The following is a 23029-nucleotide window of genomic DNA, read 5'->3' on the forward strand; positions in this document are numbered from 1 at the left end:
GGCTACGTCTCTGTAAACTTTTTGCTCTTTCTTTATACAAAACCTTTTTTTTAATGTATGATCTCACCCCCAAAGGTGACTTTAAGCTCTGTGACAAAAATGTTCTTCTGAATGGCAGACCTGTATTTCCAGTTATGTGCTGGACGGTTTCATATATACAAGGAGGGACAAATTCTTCCAGAACAAAGCCCTAAGCGTTTGAAACAGTCAGGTGTAAAAGTTGGAAAAAAGTTTTTTTTACAAAAACTAAAAAACAAAAAAATCAGGGGCGCCTGGGTGGCACAGCGGTTAAGCGTCTGCCTTTGGCTCAGGGCGTGATCCCGGCGTTATGGGATCGAGCCCCACATCAGGCTCCTCTGCTGGGAGCCTGCTTCTTCCTCTCCCACTCCCCCTGCTTGTGTTCCCTCTCTCACTGTCTCTCTCTCTGTCAAATAAATAAATAAAATCTTAAAAAAACAAAATAAAACAGGGGCGCCTGGGTAGCGCAGTCGTTAAAGCGTCTGCCTTCGGCTCAGGGCGTGATCCTGGCGATCCGGGATCGAGTCCCACATCAGGCTCTTCCGCTATGAGCCTGCTTCTTCCTCTCCCACTCCCCCTGCTGTGTTCCCTCTCTCGCTGGCTGTCTCTCTGTCACATAAATAAATAAAATCTTTAAAAAAAAAAAAAAAAAAAAAAAAAACAAAATAAAACAAAAAAAAATAAAAAAAAACCCAAAAACGAACACTGCCATTTAAAAGCTACAAGAATTTTCTGTCTCCTTAGAGATCAAGGCAGCAAAATTTGTTATAGTTTTTTCTTTCGGATTTCTTCTCTCTTTCTCCCCCCACCCCCACCCCCGCCCGTTCCTTTCTCTGAAAACATTTTGGGTTTTTTTGGTTTTGGTTTTGTGGGGTTTTTTTTAAAGGTTTTATTTATTTGAGAAAGAGAGAGCACAATCAGGGGGAAGGGCAGAGGGAGAAACAGACCCCCTGCTAAGCATGGAGCCCACCATGGGGCTCCATCTCAGGACCCCAAGATCACGACCCCAGCCAAAATCAAGAGTCGGATGCCCAGCCGACTGAGCCACCCAGGCGCCCCCCTGAAAACATTCTGAATGGGGCTTTTAGTTGGGCAAATATAAGGCAAGGCCTTTAACTTTTTCTTTAATTTTAATAGAGACTACATAGTCACGAGGCAAGAACTAATGTATAGAAAACAGAAAAAGAACAAAAGGAAGGAAGGAAGGGAGATAGATTGATGGGGCTCTTAGGCAAATATAAAGGACTTATATTTGTTTTATATTTTAATACGTAGTATACATTTACGTGGTATAGAACATTTATAGATGGGGGAGAAATTGTGCTTGGGGTCCCCAAGACCACCCCCACGTTTAATGATTCACGAGGAGGATTCACGGGACTCAGCATATAGTTTACCCACAGCTATGATTCTTTATAGTGAAAGGACACAAACCAAAATCAGTATAGAGAAAGGGTGCATGGGGCAACGATGGGAGGAAGCCTGGCACAAGCTTCCAGAACCTTGTCCCAGGGGAGGCCCACAGGAAGCACTGAATACCCCTGCAAGCAGTTGTTTACAAGGCACATGTAAAATGTTGTCTACCAGGGAAATTCATTAGAGATGTGGCACTCAGGGTTTCTCGTGGGGGGACTGGTCCCATAGGCACCCTCTGCCTTGCACGTGCCAAAATTCCAGGCTCCCGGAAGGACAGCCAGTGTTCGACATACATCAGAGTGTTCACAAAAACGACTGAGTTGCAGTGAGCCACTCTTATCGATTCTGGGAATGGTGAGAACCCACTAGAAATCCCAGTCCCCAGATTCCAAAGGCCAACCTTCAAAGCGGGCCTTTCTGAGGAGAGCAGTCTGCAGCCCTGCTGCACGGTCTCTTCTGCGCGATACCTACGGGAACCCATGCGCACGTGGGTCCGGAGGGAGAGACGGTCCCCTCTCCTTAAGCATCCACCCCATCGCACCCCCACCCCCACCCCCATCTCCACAAGAAGCCATTGTCTGTGGTTTATCCTTACTTACCTTTCCAAAGTTTCTTTCTATCTGCAGACCACTGGCCTTGAGGGGAGTGAAGGACCAGAACTTTCCCAGGCCCGAGAAGCCAGAAGCCAGCACGTGTGTTGGAAGCGGCCTCGGCTTTCTGATTAGCCAGCTACTTTTTTAGCAAAAATGTTTTTCTTTTTTTAGGTCACACAAAGGATTTTACTAACCTCCCTTTGTGTATCCGTAGACCTTGCCCTCCTCCGCAGAAAGAACAGAGTCCCCCCTGCACAGCGCGAGACAGAGAGCCGACGCCCCTCGCTCCACCCTGAGCACCGAGATAACGAGATAACGTTTGTAGCAGCACCATCGAGTGCACTACCCTGAACCCCTTTCAAAACCGCTGGGCTGGGCAGAAACCTCGGAGTTGGCCTTTGAACAAGAGCCCGCCTTCTCCCCAGGTTGCCGGCCTCCTGAATAAAGCTCCTATTGCTTGCCACTCAAAACGGGCTCTTGAGGGATGGCCTTTTGGGATGAAGGCCAGCCGAACTTGGGTTGGGTCACAGTACACTTTGTGAGCAAATACTTTGTTCCCCTCTTGTTTTTTCCATTCGGAGTTCTTGTACGCCTTCTGTCCCTGAGGATGTAGAGGGAGCACCCTCCTTCTTTTCGCACAGCTAGAGAGCATCCCGTTTCTGGGTATTGCGCAAGTTCTCTAACCATCTCTGTATCTATGGACATGTGGCGTATTTCAGATCTTTGCTATTACAAGCAGTCGTGCAACGACTAACCTTGAACTATGAGCCAACAACCTTCTGCTGAAGAGTTCCCTGTCAACTACCCCATAGGCTGAGTGATGACACATTGTCAGCCCAGTCCCCCGCGGCTTCGTTAGCTCAAGAGAAATTACTGGATGTTGAAGATAGACTGCTTCAAGTTCTCCCGTGAGAACAGGCCTCTCATTGGCTGGATGCCTTGTACTTGGTTTTCTAAGTCTGACTGCATTTCTTTTTTCCTTTTTGGTGGAAATAAAGAGGATCAGGAATGGCCCTTGGTGGGTCGTTAAGGTTTCGTGCAGGGTTGCTAAATTTAGCAAATTGGCACAGGCTTATACTAAACAATTATTTCTTGTTTATCTGAAGTTCAAATTTAATTGGGTATCCTGGATTTTATGTGGCAGCCCTGGTTTAGTGTCGTATTTTAATCTAGCGACTTAAACATTGCAGAACTCCTGGGATTAAGTGTCTGACATTGAAAGCAAGTGCAGACTTGAGCTGGCATCCAGCGCGGTGGCTGACAAGTACCCAGCTGGGGACAGAAGCCCCACGTTGCAGTCCCCGTCCTGCCGACGTGGACATCAAAGAAGTTCCACAGAAACTTCGCATCATCTATACTCTCCTAAAGCTGATGGGAACATAAATAAGGCCCTTACACAAATTGCTCCGGTCCACTGAATGCTGTGTTCCCAGCACGGGGAAGGAGGATGTCTTCCGTGTTTCTCTATGCGCGTTGCTTGATTTGGGCGAGCATGCGAACGAGGGCTAGGGATTAACCCCACCGCTTGCCGGATTTCTGCTGTTCCCTCTCGCAGATGCTGGCGGTCAGGGTCTGCTTGATAAAAGGGAGAGAGGACTTTAATGGCAACCATCAAGTCTTTTTAAAACGAGTCTCAACTTTTAACCCCTTCAGTTAGATACAACCATGACCGTTTTCAAATAATACTCTTTGTTAGAAATTTGCAGATACCATGAGCCAAAAACAGAACACAGCCTACAGAATTCATTGTGAAGCCCCAGTATCATCATTAACCTTGTCTTTTGTTTCTCTCCCCACCCCCCTATAGAGTGAAATACTTAGTCCTGTAAGTTTCATTTCACCTTGAAATGAAAGTGTTCTGACAAGTCCTCGACAGGATATGCAAATTCGTATAACAAAACCCTTCCTTCACATTGACAGCTGGTCCTGAGTAAGTATTAGTGTTCACTAGATGACTCCAAAGGGTCAGATGCTTTGAAAAAAGGCCCCAGATGCAAATAATGGAGTAGATGATGTGGTTCAAAAGAGAAAAGGCTATTTATGGACGTAATGGTCTCCAAGCAGTTTTGCCTGTTGCCTTGGAAAACCCAAAGTGGTTTCACCAAGTGGGCATTACTGATGGTCTGTCCCGTCATCTGGCTTCCATAGCCCCGTGAGTGGATTCGTTAGTAGCGAAGTATGGTGGAAAGACGCTCGCTTGGGATTTGAGGGACAGGGCTATCTTGTAAAAAACGTTAACTCCACACCCGCACATTCCTTCATCCTGTTGATGATTCCGTTGAGTTAGAAGCACCATCATTCACAATACTTGAGATGTTGCTGTGAAGGTATTTTGCGGATGTGATCAAGCTTTACATAATCGGTTGCCTTTAAGCAAAGGAGATTGCCCTTGATAACGTGGGTGGGCCTTATCAAATTAGTTGGATGCCTTAAAAGCAAAAACGGATTTCCCACAGGACAAGGGATTCCGCCCTAAGACTGTAACACAGAGATCCTGCCTGACTTGCCAGCCTCTGGCCTGCCCTACGGAATTTAGATTTGAAAAAATAACCATGATTTCACTGATTTTTTAAATTGTTCTTTACCTAACCAATGATATTGAAAACAATGGTGTTAAATAAAACTACTTCAATTATTTTTCTCTTGGTTCTAGCTTCCCTTCTACTTATTAAAGGAGAGTCTCATATTAATAGAACCATTGGAAATTACTTAGATATTAAGCAGTGTGTGTTGAACCGCTTATTATAAATGATTAAGTACTACTTGTTTTAATATTTTTTGGTAATAACTGTATTTTCACTAATGGAATATTAATAATACAAGAGCATTATCTTATAGTTTGTGTTGCTAGAAAACCAGCATTGTCTTTTTCTCTTCATAAATCAAAGCATTAGAGGGACACCTGGGTGGCTCAGTAGGTTAAAAGTCTGACTTCTCAGGTCATGGTCTCAGGGTCCTGGGATCGGGCCCTGCTTTAGGCTCCCTGCTCAGCGGGAAGTCTGCTTCTCCCTCTCCTCCCTCTGTCCCTTCTCCCTCACCCATGCTCTCTCTCATGCTCTCTCAAATAAATAAAATCTTAAAAATGTAAAAAAAATAAATGACATAAAATCAAAGCATTAGAAACAACTCAAATACCCCAAGCAACCAAGTACCTTGCAATGATAGCGGCTGGGTAAGGGAACACAAATTCAGAAACTTCTATTCTACGTACATTTGAATCTTCAGATAAATTGAAAACTGTTATTCTCTCCAAATGGCCACAAAGCAAGCCTAACTTCTGAGTTGAATACAAGACTTACAATTATGCACAATGAAAGCCACTGTAACTTACTAGAGCCAGAAGCATGTTTATTAAAGCAGGAAAGGATCTTTCCCCACATGACACACAGGGATCACCACCTCAGGAAGGCCCGGGCAACAATTTCATTGTTTTTTGTTGTACTTGTTGTTTTGTTTTTTTTAAAAGATTTTATTTATTTATTTTTCAGAGAGAGCGCAAGCAGGGGGAGCAGGAGAGGGAGAAGCGGGCTCCCCGCTGAGCAGGGAGTCTGATGCGGGGCTCGATCCCAGGACCCTGAGATCATGACCTGAGCCGAAGGCAGATGCTTAACCAACTGAGCCACCCAAGTGCCCCAATTTCATTGTTTTTCAAATTGAGATATAATTGACATATAACATTATATTAGTTTTAGGTGTACAACGTGATGATTCTGTATATATTGAGAAATGATCACCACAAGTCTAGTTAACCTCCACCACCACACACAGTTACACATTTTTTTTAATCAACTGCATTTTAACCAGTATGTTTTGAAGGTCCTTAGGTGGTTCCGTTGACTTTAATGCAACCGAGTTTGCCAACTACTACCCTAGAAAACTTGGCTTGCAGAGTAGTTCTCAAACTTTGGGGTACTGAACCCCATGGCTGCCCGCCATGCATGCCACACCCCTATACCCAGAGTTTCTGATACAATATGGCTGGGTGGGGCCTGAGAATTTGCCTTTTCCCTAAATGCCCCGGTGGTGCAGATGCTGCCCGTCCAGAACCACGCTTTGAGAACCACCGTCCTACAAAATTACCATTATTGGAAAACCATCCATGACCCAGGGCTGTTATTTTGAATCTCCCCATGTTGGTATGACTCTGAGAAAGGACCAGGCAATGGCGGGGAGTGTAATTAAGACTTCGGAAGACAGAAGGTGAAGAAGCGAATCTACAGAAGCAAGCATTCAGGTTGATGGAAGTTGGTACAGCACCTTCGTGATACAGTGGTTAGTCATCAGAGGTTACCTGGGTTCCAGCAAACATCTCCCGGTTGAAGCGGCAAGAGGTCCTGCTTCTTCTAAGGCAGTGTGTGGCCTTACTGAGCCAGTCACTTCATCCCTTTGAGTCTTACTTTTCTTACCTGTAAAACGAGAGGGGACTCATTCGGTCTGGAATGTTCCATCTCATTCCAAATTCTGATCAATTCCATGACATTTGATAAGAGAGACGATGGACTCTGTGGTTTGAGCACCGAAGACTTTGGCCATTTCAGTGCACAGGAGTTCGACGGCCTTCGGCATCAGCATTAGTCTTCGCGCTGGCCTCTCACAGCAGGGGGAAAAAATCACCAAAGGGCTGGGAAACCCGCCACCTGTGCAGTGCACCGAAAGCTCTGCTCTCCAGAGGTCACTTGAAGTCGGACTAGAATTCAGTCACGTCTTTGAAGGTTGCTCTGTTTACATCAGTTTCTTGATTCAAACAAAACCGAAAAAGCCCACACCTCATGACCCATTCTAAGGCTGGAACCATTCCTAGAGGAAACTGAGAAAACAAGTTAACTTAGTGACTTACTCAAATCTCACCCAACTCCTGCCAGGCGTAGGGGTCAGCGTGTGTAGCCCTGCATCCCAAGGATAATGTGATTATATTGGTATTAATTTCAAGTCCTACCAAAACAACGCTGCTCCATTTTTTTAAGTGATTGGTGATGGCCATTGCCTTATTCACTTTGTTCCAGAAGGCTTTTTTACTTGAAATTGGCCCAGAAGCCAGGATGATCTATTCTAGAATTCTGACCTGAATGCATGTCAGCAAAGAGGATCAAGAAGGTCCCGGTTGGAATCTACCAGTGGTTCTCAACCAGGGGCGAGTTTGGCCCCGCCGCCCCCCCACCCCGGGAATATGTGGCAATGTCTGGAGACATGTTTTTGGTTGTTACAAATGTGTGTGTGTGGTGGGGGGTTGGGGGAGGCCTTGCTTACCTACATCTCTTAGGTAGAGGCCAGGAAGGCTGCTAAGCCTGCTATGGTTCACAGGGCAGAACCCACGGCAAGGGGTGGTCCAGGTCAAAATACCAGTAGTGCTGAGGCTGACAAACCCTGACATAAATTCTCCTGGGGGAGCAAAAGAAAATGGCCAGAGGGACAAAAAGGAGGGAGCAGAGGGGATCTGTCCCTGGGGGGAGGCATCTGAGCCCAGGAAAAGCCCGATCCTCATTAGCTCATCCAGCTTCCCTCCCCTTCCCTCAGCAACTGCCCCCCCCCCCGGCTTTTCTTCACCTCTGGCCTTCCCTGCCCGCATTCTGAAATGCCTCCATCAGGGACCCTGAGACATTTCTTGGGGATAAAATTGGCTCTGAGGAAAATACATGATAAACAGAAGCAGCTAGTAAATGTAGGAAAAAATGCTTAACAGCAGAAGCGCAGCAGAAATGGCTATTAAAACAATAAAGCATCTTAAAGCAGGTTTTTAACCAGAAGAGATGTGCTCGCACTTTTTAAACAGGTGCACTTTTGTTCTATTTACATTTAATGCTGAGTGTGAGTGCCTTGGTAGGCTCAAGATAGAAATGATTCTGATTTCAGATTTTTTTTTTTTTGAACACTATCAAACATACACAAAGCTAAAGCAAGATACAGCCGAAAACGGGGTGGGGGAGAAAGTGCTGTGATCAGCTCTTTCTGACCACCCACCGCTATGGCGGGCCCTGGCCCCAAATAAATGATCGCATCCAATCAAAATACATGGAAGCCAGCGGCATGCCTCAGATCGATTACACTGCCTACCTTGTGAGCGTACAACCAAACAGCGTCAAATGACCAGAGTCGGAACCGTGTTCATGACTGCACCGATGCAAACTGGGAAGGAATTAGTGACTCATCAAAAACCAGTCTTCTTGTCCCATCTGGTTTTTCTCCGCACGCTCTTTAATTCTTAGGACGTTGTCTGTGAATTTTGTCTTCACCGTGTTGCCCTTTGAAGGCTCTGAACGCAGTCAGTGGGGAAATGAACGCACCATTGCCGAGGACAGAGGTCTGTCCCCTCTTCAATACTAGGAGACTGCTCAGTAGCTCTGGTCCTAAACAGAGGATATTCTGGGGCTTAAAGAGATGTAGGGTTCGTTCCTTGGTCCCTCAAGTAAGTACATGTCAGTGGCACTTCCTGAGTTCATTCTAGAGCAAATATCTATCAAAATGTGCCTCCAGGGGCGCCTGGGTGGCACAGTGGTTAAGCGTCTGCCTTCGGCTCAGGGCGTGATCCCGGTGTTCTGGGATCGAGCCCCACATCAGGCTCCTCTGCTGTGAGCCTGCTTCTTCCTCTCCCACTCCCCCTGCTTGTGTTCCCTCTCTCGCTGGCTGTCTCTATCTCTGTCAAATAAATAAATAAAATTAAAAAAAAAAAGTGCCTCCAAGGAGTCACCCTGATGGTTTTAAAGAGTGACACAAATTCAGCTTTTGTCCTTAATTTTTTTCTGTGATTCATAGTCTTGGCTTCAGTGTGAGAAGATACTGGATTTGACGCTCCCTTGTCTAGGGAAACTCAGAGGATTATACATCCTCAGACATGGATGGCCAAGTGCTCACAGATCCATGACCCCCCTCAATGCTCGGAAGGGCAGTGTTCATCAGTGGACGTTCGGGACACTCTGCCCTTTCCTTGGACTGTGCCCCGGGGTCTCTAAAGACCACCTTCGGCGTTGAGGGCAGCTGTGCCAAGGACTGGCAGTCACGCCGGGTCTCAAATGCATTTTCTAAAAGTGCCTCCCTTTTTCCTCCTTTGTGACTACAGCCCTTCCGTGTCTCCTGTTAATTGACAAGGCATTTAGTAAGAACTATGATGTCACAGGTCACTGGCACGTAGTTGGGCTTGTCATATAGCCTGCTTTTTGTTGCACCTGGCACAAAATCAGAGCCACGCTCATGGGATTCCTTAGCTGAGGCAAGCACTGGGGGTCCAGAACCATCTACCTCAGAAGATAGAATGAGGGTGACCAAGCATGCTGGTTTGCTCAGGACTGAGGGGCCTCCTGGGATGCAAGGCTTCCAGGGCGAAAATTGAGAAAGTTCCCAGTCAGCCAAAACAGGTGGTTCACCTGATAGGGAAGTAACAACCACCTTTGCCTCTTTGGAACCACAAGCTTTAGTTAGTAGCTATTCCCACTCAATTTAGAATGGATAGCATAGCCTATTAAAACTATCAAAACCCCTACTAAAGGAGACTTCAGCAATCATCTCCTCAGACTCAGAGTGGTGTAGACATTTTCCCAAGGTCACATAGCCTGCTAGTGGCATATCAGGAACCAGACTGGATTGCCACACTCCCGATTCAGGACACCGTCCACTGCATGCCATCTTTCACTTTCCCAGTCTCTTTTTATCGCTCTTTTAAAGTATAAATGAAAAAATAAAATAAAATGTAAAAGGGCTTCTGCTGGTTTTTCTTTTGACCTTGGGACTCTGCCATTAGAACAGTGTGAACCGGGAAGGGGGGATGGCAAGGAGTGGGTGCGGGTGAGGACGGTGGCAGCCGAGGCCACGAACCGCATCGTGGAGGTCTCCCGTGGCCGGACAGAAAGCAGCGAGAGGCCCAAGGCCGAGGACATGACATCCAAAGATGACTACTTTATTCCTAGGCTCCCTTCGGCATTCAAGAAAAAAAAAACCTCCATGTTTCACAACCCGCCCCTCTTCAAGGACAAGGTGGTGCCGGACATGGGCTCAGGCACAGGGATCCTCTGTAGGTTGGCGGCCAAGGCTGGAGCCCGCAAGGTCACTGGGATCGAGTGTTCCAGTATCTCTGATTTTGCGGCAAAGATCACCAAAGCCAACAAGTTAGAGCACGTGGTGACTGTCGTCAAGGGGAGGGGGAAGGAGGCAGAGCGTCCGGCCGAGAAGGTAGCCATGAGCACCAGCAAGGGCACGGGCTGCTGCCTCTCCTTCGGGCCAACGCTCAACACCGTGCTCAGTGCCCTTGGCAAGCGCCTGGCACCTGACGGCCTCATCGTCCCAGACCGAGCCGCTCGGTACGTGACAGCCGTGAAGACCGGCGGTGCAAAGACAAGATCACTGCCGGGAGAACATATATGCTTCTGACGTGTCTTGCATCAAAGACGTGGCCGTCAAGGAGCCCCTGGGGGAGGTGCTGGACCCCACGCAGCTGCTCACCAACGCCTGCCTCATAAAGGAGGTGGACGCCTGCACGGTCAAGGTGGAAGACTGGCCTTCACCTCCCCTCCTGCCCGCAAGATGCGGAATGGCGACGTGCCTGCGCTGGTGGCCTCCTTCAACATCAAGTTCACCTGCTGCGAAGGATGGGCTTTTCCACCAGCTCCGGGGCCCCCTGGACACGCACGGGAAGCAGACCGTGCTCTGCGCGGAGGACCCCCTGGCAGCAAAGACGGGCGAAGAGATCTTTGGCACCATTGGCATGGGGCCCGCTGCCGAGAATCATCACGACCCGGCCTTCACAGGCCAGCTGTGTGAGCTGTCCCGCTCCACTGGCTACCGGACGCACTGACGGGGCACCGGCTTCTCCCACCCTGGGCAGCCCTGCGTAGGCCCGGGGGCTCCCTCTTCCTCTCCTTCCGAAGGGGTCTTAGGGACCTGGGCTGGGGAGAGCACATGACTGTGTTTTCTGTAACTGACATTCTCTTTTGGTTGCATTGACACCAATGAATCCTCAGCTAGGAAAAAGAAGAAAAAGTATAATCTGCCTTTACTGTTTCTGTTGGGCACCACTTTTTGTTGGCTTTATGCTGGCTGGGAAGGAGAATCGAATCGGGTTGTTGTGAATGGCCTCAATTGATCACGTCTCTGTTACTGTAGGCCATTCTAGAATCCCCGTCACCTCTACAGCCACTGAAGTATTTTCAACACGCCATCATTTGTTGCCACCAAACACTGCCAGGGACAGAGACGGTCACATGCCAGGGCAACGTGGCCTTGGGTGAGGCGGTCGTGCTTGTGACTAGACCACACAGGCAAGCGGCTTAACATCTAGAAAATGCCATGAAAATCTTGCTTCACATCTAGTTACATTCTTTCCGAGGGAAGATTTACGATGCCTGCTCTAAAAGGTGGAATTAATGTACAATCGGCTCCAAGCACTGTACGGAGATCTCATTCAATCCTCATCACCTCCCGATCGAGATACTATTATCCCATTTCTCATCTATGCAAACTGAGGCACGAGAGGTGAGGCAACTCTCCCAAAGAGCTTTTGTGCTTGTTTGAATTGTGCTAAGTGGTGAAATCTGCTTCTGAGCATCACGCGCTTGGCCTTCAGAGGAGAAAACAGAGTTCAGAGACCACAGCAAAGGAAAGCAATTCCGAGCGCAGCTCTGGAAAGCAAGGGCAGGGAGGAGGCGGAGGGGTGTGTACTGCGCTACAAGGAAATCCGTCAGTAAGGTGAAGATTTGTAGTAAAAAGGAGGGATTCTGTTGACTTCTCCACGCAATATACATGAACGATACGGTGACATGCTTCAGCCCTCAGCTTCCATCTTCATTGGCCATCCTCACTCAAACCTGTCACATATCAAATGCCTTATGCTGCCCTGCTTCAGTCGCTGCTGGAATACAGCCATCTGGTTCTGGAAAATTCTGTCACGAATAATCATCTATAACGGCAGTCCCTTCACAAAGCCCTTTCTGATCTCTCCAGCCCGATTCGATCCTCTGGACCCCTTAATATTTCCTCTTTCCCTTTGTCATTTAACCTGCCCGCCCTGTACGGCTGCCGGTAGATTAGCTAGGATCTGCCGAGATGAAACACTGCGTTTCAAAGAGCTGTGACAGCGTTATTACGTGTAACTGCAAAGCTGAAGTTTTTGGACTCCAACTCTCCATTTTCTTTCTCCCTTCTAGCACATTCCATCATGTTGTGTCTTAAACTGTGATCGTCTCTGGCAGACTGTATTTCAGTTCCTTGTATTTTACTGAAACTTTTGAGACAAAATGCTGCCCCTCTCAGCACTATCCACACTTTAAAGCTGAGCTTTAGCGGGAGAACAGAATTATAAATTTACTTTGTCCCACAAGAGTAACCTAAAGCATCACTAAACAGGTAGTTGCCTTATGGGAGCAGGAAAGTCTTCTTGGTGCTTCTGAAATCAAAGCAGATGAAAGGCCTCGATGGGACCTACGTTTGAGTTTGGTCTGCTCCAATCCCTGAACTTTGGACATGACTACTTTAGCATGTAAGTGCACTGTGCTGTCTCCAATTTTACAGGCAACATCTAGAATTATTAACATGGATATCTTCCGTGGCACAGCTGTTACACTTTGGGACAAGGAGGCTGCTGGTCAGTCCCGAAAGAAATACCTTCACAATGGAGAAGAGCTGACTTCAGTTAACTTCTGGCTTCTCTGTACTTTTATACGCCAGGCTAGAATCACGAAGTAGCAAACACGTTCAGGAACCCCATCAACACACACCACTCCCTCTAACCACAGCCCTCCGCAAGGAGGACACGAACTATAACAGAAAGAAGTAGCAGGATTTTATTGAAATGTTTTAGTACAGTGTTGGCTGATCTTACAATCCTATACGCTAAACCAATACAAGCACCGCGAACAATACGTTCCCGAATCTAGTGGACTTGGGGACGAAGGCAAGTTCTAACAGGAGCATCTGCAAGTTGATTAACACACTTTCAGCTGGAGGACGAGCAGCCTCGGTGTGTGTGCATCTCTGTGGCTCCCCTTTCCGGCTGCGCACACGCGAGTCGAGCCCCACGCGGCAGAGCTGGACCGGACCCGTACATCTGTGGTTGCACCTCACGTCTGTACACAAGCGATCGGGCCGCTCCTGAGGCCGCCTTCATCATCTTCCTCAAACTGAAACCGTCACACAGTTGAGGTCTACACTGCCACTGTGTATGGCCAAGTCTAGTCGACTCAGTTAATACAACAGAACTACTTGAAAACAAAAAGTGAGGCTAAAAGAGAGAAACAATCAGTTGTTAATTCAATAATGACAATGCAGATTTTTATCCGAGATTATTTTGAAACTAGCTCTCTACCTTAGACTCAATCTTAAGAGGAAAGGATTATGTTTAAATCAACTTTTTTCAGTCATGTCACCGTGTCTACGCTCGTATGCCGAGGCCATCTCCCTGTGCGTGTCTGCCACTACATTTGCGTTGGTCTGTGCACAGAAATCCCAAGAAACAGAGAGCCCTCATTTATCAAAACCGAAAATTACACACGTTTCAGTGGGCCTTTACATTATCAAGTGGACACTTCCTAGACAGTCAATCCATACTGCCTAGCTGACTGCAGCAGGCCAGAAGACCACTGTCTTTCCCAAAAACCATTTTAAGGACCAGGAAAACACTGGTCTCTGCAATGACCCAACGATACTTTTTAACTTCAACTTCTGCTGTGGTAAAGTTTGAAACCTTAAAGATTGCTGTTCAAGTCTGTCCTGCAAAATTTAGATCAGACGATTTCCTCTCTTCAAGTTTTAAGATTCAGCAGAAGGAAGGGACTGTTACTATTCCCAGGCTCTGTCTATGCAGGCAAATTCTCTTCTTTCGGGGCTAAAGAATTCAGTTGTGCACCAACACGCATATAGCAAAACTCACAGGGACTCAATGCTCGCCTTCCGCCGCAGGCGGGGAGGGACCCTCCCGAGGAGGGTGCTGTCAAGGGCCATGTGTGGATAAAGCAAGCTTTGCCTCCACGATCGCTCTTGGGCCACCATTTGAACATTATCCTCATGAAACAATGAACGCTTACTTATCTGTACTTTCTCTGTAGGCCTTGCTTACCCGCGTTTTTCATGGGATGGTTTTAGTTAAAATCATCAGTAGTCTAGTAGATTTGCTACTTCTGATTACAAAAGGCAAAAGAATATTAAAACAAAGGAGGTAATGTTTAAATATGCATTTGGTGGTACTCACAAAAATTCACCTTTTTATTATGTCAAAAACAATGAACAGACTAGTAAATCTGAGGGGACTCAGGGGAGTCTTCGCTTTGGTGGAAACCCACAACATGAAATTATTGGAAAAAGGGCGAAGTAAAAGCTAGAGCTAACGAGAGGCCATAAAACAAGATGGCGGGACATGAGGAGCCCGGGATGGCCAGGGCACTGCGTGAGTGGCCCCAGCGAGCCTGCAGGGTCTATCCTGACACTTCCCCTATCAGATCTATTGCTGAACATAATTTTGGAATTTTAGAACATGACATTTCAGGTAAGTGATATAGCTGTAACATGTTTTTCAGAAGTGGCAATAAAAAATACTGATTGCCTCTGATATGTCTAATGTTTATCAGAAAGTAAATGTGTCAGTGGCCATCTGAGGCTGCATAAAATTTGGTCAAATCAAGCACAATAACCACAATGGTTTATCTGAATCCTGGTTCCTAATAAAAGAAAAAAATAAAACCAAATTCAGGGTATTATAAATTTTCTAAGGTTCACTCGGAAGTAAAAGGCTAATTCTGTATACAGGGTTTTACCCAAATGTCCATAGGCATTATCCTCATTTACACAGAAGGCTTTAATCTGAAGTCACCTTTGGCAACCTCGAAACATATCAACTATGAACTTCCGCAGAATTACATACTTGCAAGTTGTGGCCTCAAAGTACTGGCGAAACAAAGAAAAGGGTCACCTGTCCGAACAAGTCAGGATGACGAAACAGGTCTCATTAACGACAGTTCACTTAAAAAGATCAAATAACCACCACCCTCCCCCCAAAACTGGAAATAAATGCTCTCGAGCTTGAGAAGGGGGAAATAATGCATCATGGAGGATACAAAGATCGGATGCTTTTGCATTATTCTAGAATTGCTGAGTCCTAAACCTAAGAAGTCAGGCGAGCGCGCACGAGTGAGCAGCCAGGGCAGGCTGGCTCCACACCCCCGCCGGGGTCTAGAGTGGCACGTGGCTGAACAGGTAGGACACAGATTCGCCGTTGTGCGTTCTTCGGATCGCCTCTGCCAAGATCATCGAGATATCAATAACCTGAAGGCCAACAGAAAAGGGGAGAGGACAGTGGCACACCTCAGTCATATTTAATGAAAACCTTAGAAGCCAGAGAGCCCAGAAACAATTTCACCAGCACGCAGCCACATGCAATCACCAAAACCTCCCACACCCGTTTCGATCTTCACATTACAAACACGCGTGCGTTCGGGGAAGCGAGACTTTGAGTGCAGATACTCAAAGGCTTTTCAGGATCCTTGTTAACCAGAGAGATCCTTTTCTTGGGGTGTCTCTTGTTTAATTTTACTCAATCGTGACATGCAAGGTTTTCTTCTGCCTTGGTTTCCAAAAATGCAGTGACTGCGTCACTTAAGCACGGCTGCGATCCCCTCACTCAGGGGTCGGCAAACTAGCTTTTCGGTGAAGGGCCCAGTAGGAAGTATTTTCAGCTTTGTGGGCCAGACTCAACTCAGCCATTGCAGCGTGAGGACAGCCACAGACAATACGTCAATGAATGAGTGTGGCTGTGATCCAACAAAACTTTATGCACAAAACCAGACGGTGGGCCAGACTGGGCCTGGGGGCCGCCGTTTGCGGGCTCTCAACTACCGCCAGGCAGGTAGGAGAACCTAAGGCAAAGCGATTCTGACCATTTTCAAATGTTTCCCCCTCGTGCCAAATGAACCTCGCTGCTGCTGGATGGATTCAAGATCGTGAAGCAGGTCACCCGCTCCGCCTCCGTGCTCTAATGGCGAGAACAGAGGCGCTTCGCGATGAAATGACTTGCCCAGGTTCCCCGCGACACACAGCCCACACGGGGACTCCGCTCCCTTCCACAGTTCAGGACGGTTGGTATAATGGGATTACCGCCAAATCTCTAGCGGCCTCCCAAGTCAGGAAAGGGCAGGAAGGGACAAAGCCTGAAGAGCCTTAGCACTGCCTGTGGTGTTTTTTTCCATTTTTAAAAATTGTGGTAAAATATATATATAATGTAAAAATTGCCATTTAAAGCACACAATTCAGTGGCATTAACTGCATTCTCGTGCTGTGGAGCCATCGCCGCTGCCCATTTCCAAAACCTTTTCATCAGCCCAGACAGCGGCTCTGTCCGCGTCAGGCACCAGCTGCCCATCCCCGCCCCCAGCCCTTGGCGACCACCACTCTCGTTTCTGTCTCTCAACCGGACTACTCGGGGCCCCTCAGAGAAGTGGGATCACACAATGTCTGTCCTTCCGTGTCTGGCTGCTTTCACTCAGCATCACGTTCCCAAGTTCATCCATGTTGTCGCGTATGTCAGAATAGCCTTCCTACTGAAGGGTGAACGACGGTCCACTGCATGGACCGCACCAGCCGTCTACTGCCCTATGGGCGGACATTTGGCTGTTTCCACTTTTTGGCTACTGCGAATAGCCCTGCTACGGACACGCGTGTGCAAGGTTTTGTTTGCACACCTGTTTCCAAGTGTGGGGGTACAGAGCCAAGGTGGACTTGCCTGGCCTACTATTCCTAACTCTGACCTCCGCCAGCCCCAGCCGTTCTCAGACCGAGCACGACTCGCACCCTTCGATATGAGAAGCCACAGGCCTTGCGAGCTCGCCCTTGGCAAGTCACACACAGAAGACTCAGGGCTATTTTTGGGGACCGGAGCAAGGTTGCTTGCTGCTTGGTTCGGCCTGCTGTGTAGAAGTACCTGAATCTTGGGACAGTGTCTCATTTTGTCCTCTTGCGGAATGGTGTTTGTGACAACAACAGCCTCAAAGGCGGCATTATTTATTCTGGAAATAGCTGGCCCAGAGAAGATCCCGTGTGTAAGGATAGCATAAACTTTGGTGGCTCCGGCGGAGAGCAGCCTGCCGAACAGAACACAAAAAAATGAAGTGTATGCAAATATCCCCAAAACATTCTCCCCCTTGGGTGAATTGAAAAGCAAACAGTGTGTTCCATAAAGAAAAACAGAAAACCAATTTCTCTCATGTTTATTAGCCTAAAAAAGGATCTTTTATGGTATGTATTGGCAAAACCCTATATATTCCATTCCATCAGGGATTATCAACCTTGGCCTTGGGCCAACAGAATTCTTCGCTGAGCAGCATCCCTGGCTTCTCCACTAGCAACGCCCTCCCCCTTCCTCACTTGTGACAACCCAACATGTCTCCAGACGCTGTCAAATGTCTCCCAGGAAACAAAACGGCCCTTGGTGGAGAACCACGGGGTTAAACTAATAAAGCCAGACTATCATCATTTTGAGCTATACTCAGTATAGAAGAATTGCTGACGCAGTTTGCATTTTTTGTTTCATACTGTCTTTGAAACCCGGTGTGCATGGTCTGTCTTCAGCACGTCTCAAGTCAGGCCGCTGGGGGGCGGCTCCCATTCCACTCCCACTCCCAACAGCCCAGCTCGCAATCCTTTGGAAGCCAGTGGCTGCGGAGGCTCAAGGGAAGGCTGAACAGAAGGAAGAAAGGCCCAAAGGGGCCCACGAGATGGTCTCTCTCCTTCTGTGCTCAGTTTAAGGGGGGCACCTTCTCTGACCCTTTAAGTACACCGAAAGCTCTTCCCTGAAACTGAGACCCAGGCCGTGAAGGCCCACGGGGTTTTTTTCTACCCAGAAAAAAAGAAACGGGCCTAGACTATCCTTTGGTCTGAAAGGCCTACCACCAAGCAATCGGCGATAATTAGGAAAAACAGGCCCAATTTTTAAAAGCTGACATTTCTCCTTTCTTAATGAGATGCCCTCACACTTGCCCAACCGTCCCTCATACTTGTCCGCGGCGTGGCAGATGGTGCCACACGTGTCAGCCATGTCGTCCACGAGGATAGCCACACGGTCCTTCACGTCGCCCACCAGGACCATCCGGTCCACTTCGTTTGCTTTCTTCCGCTCTTTGTGAATCAAGGCGAACTCCACATTCAGCCTGTCTGCAATTGATGTGACCCTGCTCAAAGACACAGATCGACGCGTAACATCCTATCGATAGGAAAAGCTCTCGTCGCTCACAGCTGTATTTAAGGAAGGCAGTTAACCAATCACACTCAAGATAACGAGGTCATCGGGTCTCACTCGTAAAGCCGGGCCTGGCCTGGGCTGCACAGTAAGCAAGCCACGGGACAGACGTGCCACCAACATGGCCCTGCGTTCGTGGCACCGGTGATGAACGTCAGATGCCCAGACCACTGGATAAAACCACGGAATGCGAAACTGATACACCATCTGTTAGTGTTTGTGTGGACTTTTCAAGAATCACGGGCACGTGTTGAATCACCATATTGTCCACCTGAAACTAATATACACTGCATGTTCACTAACTGGAATTTAAATAAAAACTTAAAAAAAAAAAAAGGGGCATAAGGCAACAGCCATATGCTTAACAGCATGAAAATACAGTATATATGAAAATCAATAAGAAAAAAATCACAGACACAATTTAAATCAAGTTATGTGGAACTTGCGACTCGCTCAGTTTGTGGGGACTTGTAACGGTGGGGACTTGTAACCAGAGGGACTTGTAAACCGTGAGTTTCTCTACCCATCCACAGCAAATGCTCAAAAGCCACCCCTCAGAAAGGGCTGGGCTGGCAAAAGAAAGAGAAGGTGCAGGCCAGACTTATCAGTGAGCCCTGGGCATCTGGCTACAGCTCTTCTTTTCCATGTAGCATGAGACTTAATACATATCCCTAACAAAGGATGCTGAGACAATGTATCACACAAGTCTTACGCAGAAAAAGCTAGAACAAAATATATAGTTTCATTTCCATTTCTTCTAAACACGTGTTTATATTCTTTCCAGAAGAAAAACAATAGAAGTTAAATCTGAGTTAGTGTCACCAACTTCCCACACCACTTTCCTGTTCATACTGACAGCGTCAAGAGTCCTAGGTGTGCTTCCTTCTAAGGGTTACTTTTCCTTAAGCTGTCAACCCAAATGAGCTTCAAAGACTACTCGAGAGTGACCTCTTGTGGCAATAGTAAGTTTTACCTGCAACAGGTCAAGCCCCAAAGCTTTTACTTAAGGCAGTGTGTTCCAATTGGTCAGATACATATTTTCTTTGATGAAATGACCTTTTTGCACGGAGCACAGATGCCATTGGTCATGTCAACTGCTTGTACCACGTGTCACCCGTGCGGTGGTTCTGTCGTTTAGGGAACAGCTTACTCCAGAATAGGAAGAAGATAATGATGTGTGGCAGAAACTTTGGGGAAAAGGAAAGGAGGTGACAATAAAATCCCAAATACACACTCCTAAAAAGCTTGACTTTGCTGGCAGAGGGAGCAGGGGTGGTTGAATGCGACAGCCTTGAAAGGGATCTGAAAAAAAGTAGCGTCTCAGCGCTGGCCATTAACTCTGGTTAGTTGATTCTGCATTTTTAATATCAAGGGTTGGGCCACCTGGGTGGCCTAGTGGGTTAAGAATCTGACTCTTGGTTTCCGGTTGGTTTAGGTCATGATCTCAGGGTCCTGCTCAGTGGGGAGTCTGCTTGGGATTCTCTTCTCTCCACCTTCCTCTGCCCCTCCCCTCCTCCTCTCCCTCCCTCTAAATAATAAATAAATCTTTAAAGAAAAAAAAAGTGAGGGTTGGCAAGTAGATGGGGGAATTTGGTATATACGATGGTGTTTCAAATCAAGAGGGAAAAGATGGATTATTTAATAAATAGTTTTGGAACAACTAGATAGCTGGGGGGAGAAAGACCTGGATTCTTCACTCTTTATTCCAAAACAATTATCAGATGGAAGAAAAACTGAAACATTAAAAAGGAAAAAGGCAATTTGTCTTGAAATATATGAAATCATGGGAGAAGAAAAACTGAGAGATGGGTGAATCCTTCCTAAACCCAAAAGCTCGAACATGAAGAGATAAATGACGATGGAAGAAATGTTCTCAAAGTCCTGCAGAGAATAAAAATACACAAAGGGAAGAAATGAAAAACTTGGGGAACCATCTGCCCTACACCCACACCCACACGAAACAAAGGTGTGACCTGCCGGCACAGAACTCCTAACGATCCAAAGGAAAAGGCCTCCAGCCAATATGACAACAGGCAAAGGCATGACCAGGCCCTCATGGAAAACAAACAGGCCGGAGAGGGTGCCGGACCTTGTCCACAGCAACCAGAATGAACAGGAAAAGACACCGTGTCATCTCCATCTGGTTTATAAAGTAAAAATGTCTGCTCAAACGCTGTGGCAGCAGGCCTGGGTAGAGAAAGTCACCAGCATTCATACTTGGGATTGTCAACTGGTCTATCTTTCCCGAAAGACCCAAGTTCGTCCCTGTCCATCCAAACCAACGTGACTCCCACCCTAGGACTTGGCAACTGCCCTTCTAGGCACGGATCCTCTTTGCGAATGCACAGAAAACGCGGTCAGTCCAGTGCTGCGGGACCATGAGCGCACGCCACAGGAGCTCTGAGTGAGGGACGGGGGGAGCTCGGTAAAGGAATCGGGCTGCACGCGTACAATGGAATTAGCACTCGGCCGTAGAGAGCGCTAAAGCAGATCTAAAGCTGTGGCCTCGCTGAGATGGAACGAGGACGGGTCTTCAAAAGCACAGTGAAGAGGTGTGCGCGGCAGATTACCGCGTGTGCAAACTAAAAAGGGAGACACGTCTGAAGAACGTAATTCAGACACTCAGAAGAATGGACGTCAATAAAGAGGGAAATGGGGGACATGACCCAATTTGAAGTTCTGCGAACAGGATGTGTATTTTTAGACTGTAACTAAAAAACAGGGTTGGGATAGAAGAAGAAAAGGCCACACGAGTTTGTGGAATCTATTACTCTTTTGGCTTATTAGCTGCCAAAGTACTTTTTCCCGGTTAAAAACAAAGGACCGCGTATTGCATGACCCATCCACACGAAATGTCCCTCTGGAGAGACAGGAAGGAGGTTGTGGGGGGGAGGAACGGGAGGGGATGGAAAGCGCCTGGCTAGCCGGCACAGGTTTGTTTTGGGGTGATAAAATGTTCGGGAACTAGACAGTGGTGCTGGAGACACAGCTCTGTGAATACGCTGAAACCCACTGAGCTGTGCAGTAAAACTCTTACTGAAAACAAGAGCTCACATACCTCCGGCCTGCTTTTTCACCTCTAACCTTCTATCGGGCCAGTGGCTTCACCATATCTGAATGCAGATTCCACTGTGTGACTTACTAAAGTCTCCACGTAAAGGACAAGCATTTCCAATAGACAACGGACAGACAACACTCCGTGTGCTCTGACCTGGAGGCCCAGGGTGAGGGCTATGCCGCTGCCCGGCTGGGGTCTCTGCAACACTGATGTATTTGTGTCTCCTTCCTGTCAACGGCCACTTCCTGCTGCTGTCAGAGGCACGGCCCCACCTGTTCCCCCCTCCCCTGTGCGGGGAACCACGCCGCCAAGACGGCAGCTCAGTGCTCATCGCTCATCAGGGCTCTTGTAAGAATCAGGACCTCCGCTTCCCTGCGTGGGCTTAACGACAGCTTTCTGGGCTACTTCTGAGCTTTTAAGTTTGATTCTAAAAGCCCCTTAGCCAGGCTCCAAGTGGAGAAGGGAGCCAAATGAGGCAGTTCCATTTTAAAGACGTCTGAGGCTCAACGGTCCCCAGACACTCTCACGGCACATTTATTAGCTTCTTTGCTTTTGCATTGGACTGACTGACAGAGGTCTCTTGTCCTCTCCCTTCCTGATGGAGACCCCTACACCTGGGCACTAAAGCTCCATGCCACCCTGTCTTCCTTTCCCAGGCGGCCTCTGCCCACGTCCACAAGGTCACGTGGAGTCCGCAAACCTCAGGCCCGTATGGAATCAGACTTCTGTCATCCTCGCCCTGCCTTCTGAACTCTCTGTACTGATTGCTCCTTCATTCCCGAAGTCTGCGAAGCCCTCTAGATTCGTGGCTCAGCACCGTTTTCTTATGCTAGTCAGTGTGCCTGCATTCTGCTGCTTTTAGTACCATGTCCGTTTCTGTCCAACTCAGTAATTTTACAGTCCAGTAACCGTTCCGTCACCCCACCGTGCTGGCCGCCCGCCGCTGTGCTCTCTGCAGACGCAGGCTCTGGATGGGCTGCGGCCTCTCGGTGCTCTAACTGGGATCATCAGGCATGAGGCTGTCTTCGGTGGGGAGGGCCTACTGAGCAGCTGGGCTTGTGGAATTCTCCCACTGCAGTAGCCTTTTAGCTTGGGGCCAATTTTTGTGTAAATTTTCTTAGCGTAGAGACGCCTGCACCCTGTGGGGACGCACAGTTCGCCGTGTATCTCCACGTGGCACAGGCTCTCGGTTTGATTTCTCATGAGTGGCGACTTTGTCCCCCCATCCAAAGGCCCGAGTAAAGACTGGTTTTGCCCCTGTGCTGCTGGGGAGAGGTCTGACTTTCACCTCCCTTCTTTCTGGAGACTTCTATGCAGGCCTCTCCCTGAAACTCACACGTGACCCCCAGGCCACCGAAGCACGGTTTTCAGCTCTTCCGTATTTCTCGACCCTGGATATTTCCCTTTTTCTTGGTGCTCTATGGACACAGATTTCTTTTTTCAAACTCTGTTCTATCTGGGCTTCCACTGTCAGGTATTAGTAGTAGGAAGGACTAGCTTAGTCAATTGTGTTGTTAATTAAAAGCCTTATTTTCCAGTTAGGTTCATTGCTTTTATAATCAGAAAAAAGTTAACTTAAACACCTCGAGTAAAACATGTGCACTGCAAACAAATACGTGTCCGTGCTTCTTGTGTGAACGATGAAATGTTAATAAAGACGGCAGCTCTCTGCAGGTGAAGACTGTAGTCCCGACTTGTCCATTTACAAATAGAGCATTAATTTAAAACATGCTTCCTTAT

General features: G+C 47.6%; 1 protein-coding gene and 1 pseudogene across 2 annotated transcripts in view; one reads left to right on the top strand and one right to left on the bottom strand.

Moving 5' to 3' along the window:
• Positions 1-5185: 5185 nt before the first annotated feature.
• LOC123786495 (protein arginine N-methyltransferase 1 pseudogene) lies at positions 5186-10809 on the top strand (annotated as a pseudogene).
• Positions 10810-12779: 1970 nt separating this feature from the next.
• The window catches only part of PRPS2 (phosphoribosyl pyrophosphate synthetase 2), a 37456-nt gene continuing 27206 nt past the window's right edge, over positions 12780-23029 (bottom strand). Inside the window, exons 5-7 of one of the 2 annotated variants that reach the window (XM_045788762.2) lie at positions 17990-18163; positions 16918-17077; positions 12780-15266 (exon numbers count right to left, since the gene is read on the bottom strand). In XM_045788762.2, coding sequence (XP_045644718.1) covers positions 15174-15266; positions 16918-17077; positions 17990-18163 — 427 coding nt within the window. In that variant the 3' untranslated portion in view covers positions 12780-15173. The remainder of the gene's footprint in view (positions 15267-16917; positions 17078-17989; positions 18164-23029) is intronic. The other variant, XM_045788764.2, reaches the window with a different exon arrangement.

Source organism: Ursus americanus, chromosome X, assembly GCF_024610735.1.
Source record: "Ursus americanus isolate L20-20 chromosome X, mUrsAme1.1.p, whole genome shotgun sequence".
In the NCBI taxonomy this organism is placed as follows: Eukaryota; Metazoa; Chordata; class Mammalia; order Carnivora; family Ursidae; genus Ursus; species Ursus americanus.